This window comes from Gopherus flavomarginatus, chromosome 6 (genome assembly GCF_025201925.1).
Source record: "Gopherus flavomarginatus isolate rGopFla2 chromosome 6, rGopFla2.mat.asm, whole genome shotgun sequence".
NCBI classification, from domain to species: Eukaryota; Metazoa; Chordata; order Testudines; family Testudinidae; genus Gopherus; species Gopherus flavomarginatus.
In genome coordinates, this window is record NC_066622.1 from 121,180,569 (window position 1) to 121,195,995 (window position 15,427).

Genomic DNA, 15,427 nt, shown 5'->3' on the forward strand with positions numbered 1-15,427 from the left:
ATTGCATCATGTTTCCATGGTAGACATGAGACACAGTCTGTATTGGGACACAAGGGACCATTCTGGTGGTCATCAGATGCAGACAGTTTGTTACTATGACAAGTTCTTCCTACTATGACATCATGAATTCCTTGAAGAAATGATGTATAAAGCATCCTGCAGCTACATTGTAGTAGAAACACCCCCATTAGATGATTCCCCATTGACAACTAGTATTTGAGATGCCATTTAGCCAGTTCTTAATCCATTTAACATTATTTTTACATTATATAGACCCAACTTTTAAAATCAAATTGCCTGAAAAGACTGCGTTCTTAGCTTAAAGCCAGTAGCACAGTCCAAAGTTGTTATGTAGTTCAGCCACTAGAAGAGACAAAGAGGCAGCATGGGTCACACACACACACACGTTTTTATTTCATTCGCTACCAAACAATGGTTTGAAATTGAATCTCCATGAGGAAAATGTTCACATAAAAAAAACTGAACTGCAGTATACGTTCCATTCCCAAATCCCTGCCTGGCAATTTAGATATGCATCATCAACAACATCCACAGTCTATTTTTAAGTACTCCTCTTTAATATAGATATTAAAAGTCAGAAGCCTCCACAGTTTCTTATTCCACATTAAGAACTAGAGACCAATCCTGAAGCTTGCTTGTAGTTGCAGGAAAATTTAGGGATGAAGCAAAGTCAGTATAGATGTATAAATTCTTAAAGGTGTGTTTGCCCCACAGATTAGATCAAAATTTTAAGTCTTTTTTAAAAACACACATTTTAGAAAGACTTAATAGTAATAGATATTTCCTGATTAATTTTTTTCAAATTTTTTATTTGGATTGAAATGTTCTACTGCAGCCTTGAATTAAAAGATTTCAGTATTGAGCCAGTCTGAGTGCCTGAAACTGTTTAGAAAATGACTGTAATCAAAGAGAAAATAACATACAGAGAAAGGGAGTGAAAGCTATAGGGTTTGTCTGTTAAGCAAGGATTTGATTGGGGTTTGCCATTCTTACAGATGGTTACATTCTGGGAATCCGTGTCCCAGAAACACAATTCCAGAGTACGGGTTCTTTTCACTGGGAGGTGGACATAGCCTGACCACCTACTCCTCCCCAGATTGTCCATTTAATCACAACAGAGTTTCACCATCTATGAAAAGACTGGGAGAATGAGGAGGCCCAGTCTCTGCCTCTAGGGACCAAAGGAGATCTGGGGTATGTCTACACTGCAAACAAAGCAAAACAAGAAAGACCTGCAGCATCAAGTCTCAGAGTCTGGGTCAACTGACTAAAAATAGTAGTGTAGATATTTGGGCTCTGGCTGGAGCCCATGGTCTGAAACCTGGTGAGGGGGGTGGATCTCAGAGCCCAGGCTCCAGCTCAATGCTAAATGTTTACACTGCTATTTTTAGCCCCATTAGTATGAGCCCCACAAGATGAAGTCTGATGACCTGAGCTCTGAAACTCACTGCCATGGGTCTTTTTCACAGTGTAGATGAACCCTCAGTTCCATTTTGGTCTGCTATCGTAACAGGTAGAGATAAATGAGTGAGTCCACGTGAACCCACCTAGCCACTCCCACCTCCCAGGGAGGAGCCATAGATCTCCAAGGTAACGAAGGTCAGAGGCTAGGAGTAAAAACAAACCAAATTATTGTTCCAACTGATCCACTGATTCCATCTTTGGACTCTCACTGCCCGGAAAGCAAGAATCGATTCCCATAATCAGCCCCTGTCCTATTCATCCCCAACAGTTTGGGAAGAAGAATTAGCATCCCTAACAGTTGGAAATGGGTAGACAAACTTGACCCTAGATGAGGATAAAACTGGATGAAGTCCTTTATGTTTTACTTCTCATAGGGCCCCCATAAAAAGCCTAAGACCAGCCCGGCACACAGAATACCTCCCTGCCCATTTCCCCCGGATGGAAAATATTGACTTCTAGTGTCTGGTCTCACTGTGTTCTGAATGGAGATCAATTTTATATGGATTTTGCATCTCTTCTCCCCACTACCAACTCAGTCAATGTCTATATCTAAAACCTGTTTAAGAAGTCTCCTCACTCCACAGACATCATCCATCATTTATTTATTTATATAGATACACAGGTTTAACATATACATTTGATTTCCAGTATTACAAAATATTAAATGTTACATGTATATAAAGGAAAATATGGTCCTTTAATGCTGAATAGCAGCAACTGAAGGAAATATCAGATAGATCCAGCTTGGCTAAAGGGCCTTCCCCAAATGCTAGCTTCAGCTGTTGGGTGAAAGGCAGCATGTATCTGAAGAATTAACAATCTCCCTTTTGTCTTCTTTTGTGAAATTTTTACAACTAACCAATATATACTTTTTCCCCCCTTTACTGTATTCAAAGACCATATCCTCTTAAGCAATGTAATCAGTAGGGATTCTTTCCAGACATTTTAGCAGAGGAAGTGATTGGCAATCCCAGTTTAAAGATGCAGTTTTGTTAACTAAGAAACATTATTAGACACTGCACAAATTTTATTCTCTCATTAAAGTATGTAGTGTATAAAGACATTACTTCTGACTATAGCTTCACTACTACAGAACTATCCCAAAATAAAGATAATAAACATTTAGCAGAATATAACAGTTTCAAGGAGCTGGATCAAAGTAATTCAATCTAACAATAACATTAAACAACCCCAGATGATTTGCTAAATACCCTTTTAAACATGTTAGATTACGTTTGTGTAATAGTCTTAGTAAATACTCTCAGCTGAGTTCCTTTGTGTTGCTGCAATCTTATTATTATTTAATATTTCTATTACTGTAGCTCCCAGGAGCCCTAGTCATGGAGCAGGACTCCATTGTGTGAGATGCTGTAAAAACACAAAACATTGTTTCTGCCCCAAAGAGCTTACAATCTAAGTATAAGACAAAAAACAACAGATGGGATACGGACAGATGGGAGAGTAAAAGGAAACAATTAGGTAACATTGGTCAGCATGATCAGCAATACTTTCAAAGCAGATCAGAGTTACAATGTATCTTGAAGGTACAGCAGTGTCAGTGATTTTATGTAAAACAGGAATGAAGTCACATGGATTTTACAGTCATCCTGAATAAAACGAAGGGAGTTTTGTAGATGTCTGCAGACTCCTAATAAATAAATTATTGTTCTGCAATGATTTTCAACAAATTATTGAAGAAACAAAACTGGAAATCTAGTGAATTTTAAATTGTATTGTGAGTACAGTTGCAATTTGCCTAGTGAGTTCCATAAACACAAAGACCATTTTTTCCCAATGATTTTGTAAAGTTAGATCTCTAAATCCATATTACAAATATATCCTTAACTATAGCTATTGAACTTGAAGCAGGAATTAACTCAGCAAAGTGCTATGGCCTGTGTTATGCAGATGATCAGACCAGAAGATTATAATGGTCCTTTCTGGCCTTAAAAATCTATGAATATTAAGCACCTACATAAGTAGGTTGATATTCAGGGGTGCTGTGCATCTGCTACTTCCGTATAAATTAATGGCAGCCTTGGTGCTCAGTACCTCTAAAGTCAAACCTCTAATATTAGGAGCTCATGTTTGAAATTTTTGGTCTGTATGTATAACAACTGATACTATCAGAAATACTACCAGGGCCTGGTCATTTCCTCACAGCAGACAATGGCAACAAGATTGGACTGTCATTGCTCACTCTCAACTTTGAGAGAAATGACACTGCTCTACTATGCTATGAGAATATTTTATGAAAGTACTAATACGAAAGCATATTATAAAAAATATTATATTATTAAAATGTACACATGATGGATAGATTAGATATTTAGGTTGCTATGGCGCACACAATCATTGCACTACTACTAATGCCTGCTGTTTATTTAGTGCCTTTCATCTTGAAGGATCCCAAAGTGCTTTATGCTTTACTGGACAAGCAAACTAATACACAAATTATTATAGTCTTAATCCTGTTCTCCACTGAAGTCAATGAGAGGAGAATCAGGCTCTATATACAGGGATCACTCCACACACTATTAAAATACATACATTTAGGACAGGAAGCAAAGAATACTATATCCAGTTGAAGTTGCAGAGGCCATTTAGATAAGCAGCATGTAATTACTCAAGATATAATTTGGCTAGGACACTGGGATTAACTCCACTATCCTTAAATCTAGCGATACAGTAAGTTGATCTTTTGGAAGGAAGCCCACCAGTAGAAAACCATTTTGCAGATTAATGTTGTTTTGCTGTTTTATAGCAAGGTTCTCAGATTGTAACCTTGGTCTACAGAAAATATTCATAATGTAGAATCTTTACATACATTATTCCCTCTCCCCCACCCCCACTTTGTTTTGATTGATTAATGTTAACGATGTTGAACCTTCTTTGAAGGACTGTTAGATACATTATGGTTGATTCAATTTTTCAATTACTTCTTTTTGAACATTTCAGGTTTTTTTTAATTTACTTATGCCAACAATTCAAAAGCATTTCAAACAAGTAAATCCATCTTTACCATGCTACAAGGCTGCTACTTGCAGCTAAGGCGGTAGTTTTTTTTTCCTAGGTATCATATCACATTCATGTATAAAAATTCTGTAATGATGTGTATGCTCCATTGGAATATTATATATTATCCCTAGAAGCTCCTTAGGCCAAAGAGGGGACAGGAGAGGGAGGTTTGCTTACGCCATGACTTAATCTTTATCCGTCACTGTACATTTCCCTCTGAGCCTCCATCTTTACATGCCAGACTGAACTACTCCCTTTCAGATATTTCTAACCTCCACTAATTGTTGTATTATACATGAGCAACATTCTTAGGACTGGTTAGTCATTTATTCTAAAAAGGCAGCCTTGTAGCGTTGGTTTACTGGAGTTTTGTTGTTTTTTCACTTCAAGTTAAACAGCAGATGCCACAACGCTGCAGAGACAAGGAGCGATAAGTGGCTTATGGAGATGGCGTTTCTTGAACCCCGGCTTTTGGCATTACAGTTGTTTGAATAACAACAATGAACGCTCACTCCAGGTGCTTTGGATCCATCCCTTCTTGCCCGTTCACAGAACGATTTGAATGAACAGGACTTCATCACACCACCTACAACAGAGCCACATTTAATCCAAAACATATCAAGAGGTTCAAATTTGCCTACTTGTTTCACTGTTGTATTAACATGAATCTAAATATCCAGTGACCAAACGTAATGAAGAGACTAGCATCATAAGAAGCAATCATTCTGATGCTATGGCATTTTTATAAGTATGAGTTTATAAGCATAAATTAATTAATTCCAACACTTGTTATTTTATCTCATCTACAATACTGCACATCTATATGGTGCATTATTATAGAGCATTAATAAGAAGAATTTAATAGCTACCTATATTACTATCTGTTACATTTCTGCTAATCCATAAATTATAAGAGTTAAGATTTATTAACAGAACTTAAAAAAAAAACATGTTTCTACTTATATTTTCTCAGCTCACGACTAGCCTCTTCTACCATATTGGTAATTTAATTCTCACAGGTATCTCTTAACAGAAATTAATACATTTGATACTTTTTTATTACAATTTTGTAACTACTTACTTGCTTGTCCTCTGATGACTGCACATGCATCTGAGAGCCCTGGACATTGTTGAGTGCCTTGTCTGTTACATTCTTCATCACTAGAACCTACACAAGTATAACATTGCAGTGCTTCGCCTGTCATTAAGAAAAATTACTTTATATAGGTATCGCTCCTGAGCTTGTTAAGATATTTTAAAAGCAACTGTTCAGTTTCTTGGTTTTATTTCTATCTGAAGCAAACAATGAAAATGGCTAATTTAGTTACACTGAACTTTTAACTTACAATGTGTCAAAGGATTTTTCAAAATCCAGTTAAGTTTTATTTCTCAGATTTGGATCTTAAGGTTGCTTTTAAAGGCATACAATCCATATATTGCTTTAGTCTTGGTATTTTGCATGTAATAAGACATCTAAGATTATTTAATGTACTGTAATTGGCATCACACTTTTTTGTACAGTTAGGAAACGAATTCCACTAAAACAAGCAGAAAGTATAATGTATTTTTTCATCTCGGTCTTCTTCAGTTTACAGTACTGTGAATAGAATACACACCCCAGATCTATAAACACCTACCTGTCACTATGGTACCAGGGCTAATTTTCTCCCAAAGTATTCATTCATTTGAAATATTAAGACTCATTCCTCCCAGTGCTGATACATAGTATAAACTGTACGGTAGTTTTAAAGGTAAGCATAAATTTGATAAGCACTTTAAACAACTGAATTAAAACATGCAAAAACAAGAAGGTGCTCTCACTGTCCACTGGGAAACATGCATTAAAATCTAATAATTGTGTTAGATAAAATTCTGCCCTGTTATCCACATAAACAAACTAATTTTATAGCACACAAATCCACTGGAAAACCAAGTCTGGAAAAGATTAATGACAAAGATGCTGCACTCTTTGCATGTGTCTGATATCAGAGACCATAAATAGAATTGACTGAAATTACTTACTTTTGACTACAAAAAGCAAGCTGAGAAGAACCAGGCTGAAGATAGTCTTCATCATGGATATCCAAGAGATGTACCATTAGACAAAGAAAGCAGTTTGTCTGTCATTAAAGTCCTAATGCTTGTCTTACATATCTAATCCTCTATAGAGGATGACTTAGAGGATGAAGAGGTGTGCAGAATGCTACTTATCTGGCTAATTCTGGTTATACTTCTAACCAGATGTACTTGTCCATTTCTATAGGGCAAATTCTTAAAGTAATATCAGGAAGAAAATGTATTCACTACTTACCCTAAATATACTTAATAGAAGCCATCTCATAAAAATGAATCCTGCAACATGTTACTCATATGAATAGTCCCATTACACACCTGTGAAAGCGCTTTGCTGCGTCAGGATCAGAGCGCTCAGCACCTTGTAGAATTAAGGCCATGTGTACATGTCTACAGGGCCCAAATCTGAAAATACTTATGTACCTGAGTAACTTTACTCTTGTGAGCAGTCCCATTAAATACAATGGCACTGCTCAAGTGAGTAAAGCTACTCATATGTGTATTGCTTGAGCAGAAATGGCACATTTCTGGCATTACATGTAAAGAAAGCACCAAGTAAATAAGATCATGCTTATTTTCAAGTTTGAACAAAAAAATTTATTTACAATAGAGAATTTTATTTGAGACATGCATTTTTTTTTCATTTTTCATTTTATTTTACAAATCAGCAAATGCAGATCAAGTTTACACTCCTTAAGGCAAGAGTCCCCATGCAAGTAATACATGTTTATATTAAATCCAAAAGACATCCAACATGGGAACTCATGTACGAAGGGAAGGCTAGGATCAGCGACTTGTAATTTATTAGAGAACTTGACCATCTCCCTGATACAGGAACTTTGAGATCAACTTGCTATGAAATATACTATGAAAATGCAAACGATAGCAAGAAATTCTGATAGTCATCTTAGTACTGCATACAATTAAATCAACTTTATTTAGAAAGAAAATACAGTAGTGCATACGAAAAAGTGAAAATACAACCTGTCCACATCAATATATGGACATCAGTGTGCCAATGGTCATATTGCACTCAATATTGAAGTCCAGAAATTTGGTTAAAAGTTAGCTTTTCCCCATTTTGGCAATGAGTTCATCACAAATCTTCGTTAATTCTTCTATCTCTTTATTCTAAAACACAAACAAAACAAATTAACAGTGCAAAAATATCTTTTAAAATATAAACATTTAAACAAATATAAACATAAGGCATCTTTTGCATTTATTATTATGTGATTTTAGGAAAAAAAATCTTTTTCACCACAAATAACAAAAGAAAGATAGAAATGAATAGCACTGCAATCAATACAGCAGTGTCAATTTAGCGGGTCTGGGAGAGCGCTCTCACATTGATTTGCGTACTTCACCTCCCTGAGAAGCGTAAGGGAAGTTCGCAGGAGAGTGTCTCCCGTCGACACAGCGCAGTGAAGATACTGCAGTAAATGCATACTGCAGTCTTCACATAACTGAAGTAGCATAACATAGATTGATTTACTGTGGTAGTGTAGACCAGCCTTCAGCCTCTGTTACTTCCGCATCCCCATATGGTCTGGCAACACTGCCAAAGCACGGTTCTTCTCTGAAAAGTAGCTAGGGGTCCTAGCTGACAGACAGCTAATAACTGTGACATTGCTAGTTCTGTAAATCCCAATAAATATGCGTGACTTTAAAAAAGAATAAAAGCTGGTGCAAGTACATGATTTAAAAACAAAGGAAATATCAAACAAATAAAAAAAATTAACATTCTAAAAATTAACCACAATTCCTGTGCATTAAAAAACCTATCAGTGAAAAGGAAATGGATATTGTTTAATCAAAGACTTACAGGAAAATACACAATTTGTAAGTCAGCATATAACACAGTGCATTTTATAATGAAGCATGTATGATACACACAATTTTCTCTCTCTGATTTAGCCTGCAAATCATCATCATCAGGGGGTCATTTTTTGTGATTCTAAATTTTTTCAGACAGGTTAACTGCATTACTTTAGAGCAGTGTTTCCCAGACTGTGTTCTGAGGAACAGTGGTGTTCCGCACAATGTGAATAGGTGTTCCATGAAAGAATCGTAATTAAAAAAAAAAAGGGTCTTTAATTTTTTTTTATTTTAAATTTGGCATATTTGAAGTGTAGTTTACAACTCTTTTTGAATGACTATAATTAACATAAAACTCTTTTTCCAGTTATTGATAGATCTCATATTGAATATCATGGTGTAAAGAGAATGCGGCATGCAAGCATGTTGACGTCTACCCCTTTCGGGCATGTTTCAGTTAGTGACATCGTACCTCTTCCGCTTGAGGCTGTGTGAACTGCAGTGGTATGCACACACCATTCTCTTTATGCCATGTTGAATATAACATATTCACTCAGCACGTTCAAACCTGTGGGTCTTTACCATGTGTGCGATAAGCACAACTAAACTAGCTTCGCGCAAAACAATATAAATATTTGTGACAAACAAAATTTGACAAAAATCAGTATTTCTAAATATTGTTACTAAACCTAATCACCATGGATTTGTGGCTAAAAGAAGGACTTTGCAACGAAAAGCAAGTTCTTCTGGTACTCCAACTGTGGCTGAAATAAAAGAGCAAAATATTGTGACACTTCAAAGTGAGGATCAACAATCGCAGTCTTTTGTTGCCGAAAAATCTGTTAGTACTAGTGAGTTATCCAAGGTGAAAGAATTTCTACCTAAGTATATCAAAAAACAAGAAGAAGCAGGTGTTAAAAGACAGAAACAAAAGTATGATGAAAGTTATTTGTCTTTCAGTTTTACGTGTGTTGGAAATAAAGATGTTCCTGATGCGCAGTGCGTCGTGTGCAACAAAATACTAGCAAACAGTTCACTGGCTCCTGCTAAACTTCGTAGGCATTTGGAAACCAAGCATGCTGAATACAAAGACAAAAATATACGTTTTTTCAAGAGGCAGCGTGACTCGCTTGGAAATTGTAAACTTTTGATGATTAAAATTGCCAAAACAGACAACAAAAGTGCAACGGAGGCATCTTATCAGGTAAGTTACTGTATAGCACTTGCCAGAGAAGCTCACACTATTGGGGAAACACTTATCAAGCCTTGCACGAAAGATATTATAACGTGCAGGTTGAGCGAGCAGTCTGGTAAAAAATCGATGCTGTACAGTTGTCAAATAATACTGTTGCATGCCATATTAAAGATCTTGCCGATGACATAGAAAAAGAGCTAATTTGCCATGAGTATTCATTGCAGCTAGATGAGTCCACTGACGTTTCAGGACTTGCTGGGCTACCAGTATTTGTCCGATATAGATTTAATAATATTATTGAAGAGGATCTGCTCTTATGTGAATCTCTGCAAAGCAACATGACTAGAGAAGAAATATTCAACCGCATCAAAAATTTTATCAGAAAGCATGAAATTAGTTGGGAAAAATATATTGATGTATGTACTGACGATGCTCGGGCAATGATTGGAAAGATGAAGGCAGCTGTAACGCGAATCGTAAGTGTGGCACCAGAAAGCACTAAGAGTCATTGTATTCTACACAGACAGGCACTTGCAGTTAAAAAAAATACCAGCATATCTGCAAATCATGCTCGATGAAGCAGCACAAATTATCAATGTTGTCAAATCTCAACCACTTCAATCCAGGTTATTTAAAATTTTGTGTGAGGAAATAGGTAGTCAGCACAAAACGCTTCTTTTACATACAGAAGTGAGGTGGCTATCCAGAGGGAAAGTGCTTGTGAGGCTTTTTGAGCTTCGTAGTGAACTACTGGTATTCTTCACTTCAGATAATTCAGGATGAAAATTTAATGACTGTATGACAAATTCCTCATGGCTAATGAGACTTGCGTATCTTGCAGATATTTTTGCAAAATTAAATAAAATTAATCTGTCGCTGCAAGGAATGAATGTGACCATTTTTACTACAATGGATAAAATTTCGTTGTTAAAAAAGAAACTGGAGTTCTGGGCATCTTCTGTAGAACAGAATAACTTTGACTGCTTCCCTACAGTACATGAATTTCTGACTGAAATAAATTCTACAGTCCATGAAGAAGCTTCCAGCACCATTTTACAGCACTTACGTGACTTGCAGGCCTCTTTATTAGAATATTTTCCTACAACTACTGATGATAATGCTTGGGTTCGAAATCCGTTTGTAATTACAGCCAAACCAGTTGGCTTTACTGCGCATGATTATGAAAGCTTAATTGACTTAATTTCTGACTCTGATTTGAAACAAAAGTTTAAGGATCTTCCGCTGAATAATTTTTGGAGCAGGCTAATAGAAGAGTACTCTAGTGTGGCTAAATGTGCAGTTCAAGTGATCCTTCCTTTTGCTACAACTTATTTGTGTGAGATGGGATTTTCGTACTATACTGCAACAGAAATCAAATATAGGAATAGACTTGATGCTGTGCCTGACACGAGGATTCAATTTTCCATCATTATCCCTAATAATAAGTGAATTTGTGACAGAAACGCAGAAACACCAATCCCATTAAATCCAAATCTGTATTTCTGTTTATAAAAATAGATATTCCTAGTAAAAATCTAATTTGTTTGGTGTTTGTGTATATATAAAAACAGGTTTTTTAAAGTAGAACACCGTTTTTAATTTTGACTCTTGCACTTGATTTTTGTACTACTTTATACATGCTTTCCAGTTAGAAATTGTTAATTCAAGTTATTTTAAATTTGTATTTTTGCTTTGTTTTATAAAATAAAATATATTTGAGCATAAATAATGCAATTTTTTAATTTGAAAATGAAAGAAGACTACAAAATCATGTTATAAGTGTTCCATAATAGGCTAAAAAGTGTTCCGTGGCCAAAAAAGTTTGGGAAACACTGTTTTAGAGCAACTGATGCTGGCAAACTGCATCACTGTAACTGAGTTTTAGTACAGAAATGCTTAAATTACCTTTTGTTCCAGTGTTCTTTCCAATGCATCCACTTTCAGCTGCTCTTTACGGAGACTGGCCTGATATGCTGCTTGTTCTTGTTGAGCCTTGCCTCGGACTTGTGCAATTTCAGCATTGGCTCTATAGAAATACAGGTTGCTCTGGTGAATGTTAATTCTTGCAAAGGAGAGGACTAAGGCTAACAACAGCTAAAATATATGTGGCGGATGAATCTGGATGGGCAGTTGCTGGGCACCACTTTGAATGTACCCTTGAAACTTTACAGCCACCTTTCACTAAGATAAGAAGATATTTCTGTCTCATTACTCCAGGCCTCCCTTAAATAGAGACTGTGAAGCTCTTTTTATCAACTGTTTCATGCAGAGTTAACTGTTCTAGTGCCACAAAACTGATTTCACTTGAAGCTCTTTATAAGCCTCTGACCATGACCATCTCTGATTTCCATGGACTAGACAAAGTTGGGAGAGCACTGGAGAAGTGAACCCAAATGTCACTTCATTTTCAACGCAGATCAATTTTAGTGTTAACATTTTGGAAATATCTCATGTGTGTCTTAGTTCAGATAATGATCATAAGACTTAAACGCAAGTGGGCACTAGGAACACTTAGAGCTTGGCTATACTTGCGAGTTACAGCACATTAAAGGAGCCCCGGGCGCACTAGCTCACAACCCATCCACACTGGCAAGGCTGACTCCATGGCTAGAGCGCTTCTGGTACTCCACCTCAGAGAGTAGAATAACATTCGTTGCGCCCCACTGGAGTGCCCCAGTGTCAGTGTGAATGAGGTGTTGCATTACTGCACTCCGATCAGCCTCCGGAAATGTCCCATAATCCCCTTACGTCAAGTGGCCACTCTTGTTATTGTTTTGGATATGCCCTTTGAAAGCTCCATTTGACAGCCGGCATGCTTATCTGCTCCGAGACAAAGCAACCATTACTGTGAAATGCTGTGTGTGTGGTGCGGGGGGGGGGGGGGGGGGGTGGCCGCAGATCTGCTGCTGTCTGAACTTACAAGACAACATGTTGACATGCTCTCAGCCCCCCAAAAACCCACTCTCTCTCCCCCTACATACACATAACGTACTCCCTGTCACACTCACCCCACCCCCCTCATTTGAAAAGCACATTGCAGCCACTTGGACTGCTCTCTGTGGCTGTTGCAAGAGCTGCTAATGTGGCCACGCCAGTGCGCTGTCAGTGTGGACAGACTACAGCGCTGTACGAAGGCTGGTTTAACTCAAAACGCTCTACATCTGCAAGTGTAGCCATGCCCTTACTTGATCTTACCAAACTAGCAAAGAAACCCTCTGAAGCTGTCTGTCTTAGGAGGAGGCCCTTCATGTAGTCCATTTCACAGAGCACCATTATAGTTTGCCAGCTGGTTTTGCCTTGATCTCAGCGACCAGTTAGCATAGTGTTGGTGATTAGTGCTCACTTGTGGCCAAGGATTTGCCCCCCTTCCCCACAGAAAAAAATAAAGAAAAGCTATTGGTGATTTATTAGCCCAGGCCCTTCCCCTCTCAGATGAACATGTACTTAGTAAGGTAAAATAGAGGCATACAGTGCTGCAAGTTATAAAATATTAGGCCTCTCTATTGAGGATGTTCCTGTAATCTAAACACCTGAAAAGGTAAATACTCAAGCAATTACCTGTCCAGTTTTTCTTCAGCATGAACTTTGAGTGCTTGGTACCTCTGCTCCTCTTTCTTTACTCGTGATAAATACTCCTGTGCACATTTCTTTAACACTTCTTCATTCTTAAATGAGCAGATTGAAGTGTCAGTGACATATCAGTAAACAAGGTGACAGTTTTCAGTCTGTGCTGGTGAAATTACAGGATTTAAACTCTTGTAGAAATATATTGCTACACACACACACACATCATCATCTGAGGCAATATTTTATGAGCCAAAATGTTATAATACTGCACTTCGTATGTTGTACTTGAGTGAAATTATTTGTTTTACAGGTTTGGGATCCCCACAGCCCTAAGCCCTGTACAAACTTATAAGAAGACATGGTCCTCAATCAGAAGAACTTATAGGCAGAATGCTAGCTACGCGTGAGCCATCTCTTAATAAATAGATAATTCAAATCACCATTATCACAATATATACTGCAGTTGCTCTGTAGCATATACGAAGTTGTTCTTCAATAATACTCTGATACTTCTGGAGCTATTCCCTCATAATCAAGCATAAACACATACATACACCCCCCTGCTCCCCCATTACAATCTAATGTCAATTTGTAACTTGGACAAAAGACGCAAAACAATGACAGTAGCTAAAGGTAAGCAATATTGTATATACCTATAAGAGAGTTTCTTTAGTTTTTTGGAAGGAGAAGAGTTTAAACCGCACTATCTTTAACTGTGACTTACTTTCCGAAATCCCTCCAGAACCTCTTTCATTTTCTCATATCTCCTAAAAAGGTCTGCCAGTGATTTCTCCACAGAGTTCAGGTCTGCCAAAGCTTGTTCCTTCTCCACTATTAGCTGCTGGACAGTATGATGGGAGACAGATTTCTCTCTCTGTTCATCCTCTGTAAAAAAGCAAGAGTATAGAATGGGTTATGTTAAGAACACTGAGGCCTGGTCTACACTACGCGTTTAAACCGATTTTAGCAGTGTTAAACCGATTTAACACTGTACCCATCCACACAATGAGGCCCTTTATATCGATATAAAGGGCTCTTTAAATCGGTTTCTTTAAATCCTCCCCAATGAGAGGAGTAGCGCTAAAATCGGTATTACCATATCAGATTAGGGTTAGTGTGGCTGCAAATCGACGGTATTGGCCTCCGGGCGGTATCTCACAGTGCACCATTGTGACCGCTCTGGACAGCAATCCGAACTCGGATGCAGTGGCCAGGTAAACAGGAAAAGCCCTGCGAATTTTTGAATTGCACCTCCTGTTTGCCCAGCGTGGAGCTCTGATCAGCACGGGTGGCCATGCAGTCCCAAATCCAAAAAGAGCTCCAGCGTGGACGGTACGGGAGATACTGGATCTGATCACTGTATGGGGAGACAAATCTGTTCTATCAGAGCTCTGTTACAGAAGACGAAATGCCAAAGCATTTGAAAAAAATCTCCAGGCCATGATACAGAGTCCACAGCACAGAGCTGCGTGACAAGCATAACGGAAAGCCAAAGAATCAAATGGACGCTCATGGAGGGAGGGGGGGGAGACTGAGGACTCCAGCTATCCCACAGTCCCCAGCAGTCTCCGAAAAGTATTTGCATTCTTGGCTGAGCTCCCAATGACTGTAGGGTCAAACACATTGTCCAGGGTGGTTCAGGGTATAGCTCGTCAATGTACCCCATTCCCCCGCCGTGAAAGAAAAGGGTAAAAAACACTGCCACGGTAGCCCAGGAAGGTTTGGGGAGGAGGGAAGCAATGGGTGGGGTTGCTGCAGGGGCACCCCCTAGAATGCCATGCAGCTCATCATTTCTGCAGGATCTGACACGGAGCGGCTGTGCTCTCTGGTTCTCTGACACATTGGTTCTCTAGTACAGTTGCCCCATATTCTAGGCAGGACTGACACTATTTTTAGATACCATAAAGGAGGGAATGACCCGGGGGGTCATTCCCATTTTTGTCTTTGCGCCCCCAGCCGACCTCAGCCAGGGGCACCCATGACAGCAGCAGATGGTACAGAACGACTGATAACCATCTCTGCTGTCATGCAAAGGCAAATGAATGCTGCTGTGTAGCGCTGCAGTATTGCCTTTGTCAGTGGCATCCAGTACACATACGGTGACAGTAAAAAAAAAAAAAAAAAAGCTGAAAGGACTCCATGGTTGCTGTGCTATGGCGTCTGCCAGGGCAATCCAGTGAAAAAGGGCGCAAAATGATTGTCTGCCGTTGCTTTCCCGGAGGAAGGAATGACTGACGACATTTACCCAGAACCACCCGCGACAATGATTTT

At 38.4% G+C, this 15,427-nt stretch overlaps 1 protein-coding gene across 13 annotated transcripts in view; it reads right to left on the bottom strand.

Annotated features, from left to right (window-relative positions):
• Positions 1-6,374: 6,374 nt before the first annotated feature.
• Positions 6,375-15,427, bottom strand: part of TACC2 (transforming acidic coiled-coil containing protein 2) — a 235,694-nt gene continuing 226,641 nt past the window's right edge. For 7 of the 13 annotated variants that reach the window (XM_050958914.1, XM_050958913.1, XM_050958906.1 and 4 more), the window contains 4 exons: positions 13,881-14,041; positions 13,148-13,254; positions 11,495-11,615; positions 7,128-7,707 (listed from right to left, as the gene is read on the bottom strand). In XM_050958914.1, the coding sequence (XP_050814871.1) occupies positions 7,642-7,707; positions 11,495-11,615; positions 13,148-13,254; positions 13,881-14,041 (455 nt within the window). In that variant the 3' untranslated portion in view covers positions 7,128-7,641. Of the gene's footprint in view, positions 7,708-11,494; positions 11,616-13,147; positions 13,255-13,880; positions 14,042-15,427 lie in introns of all 13 variants that reach the window. The other 6 variants (XM_050958917.1, XM_050958908.1, XM_050958916.1 and 3 more) reach the window with 2 other exon arrangements.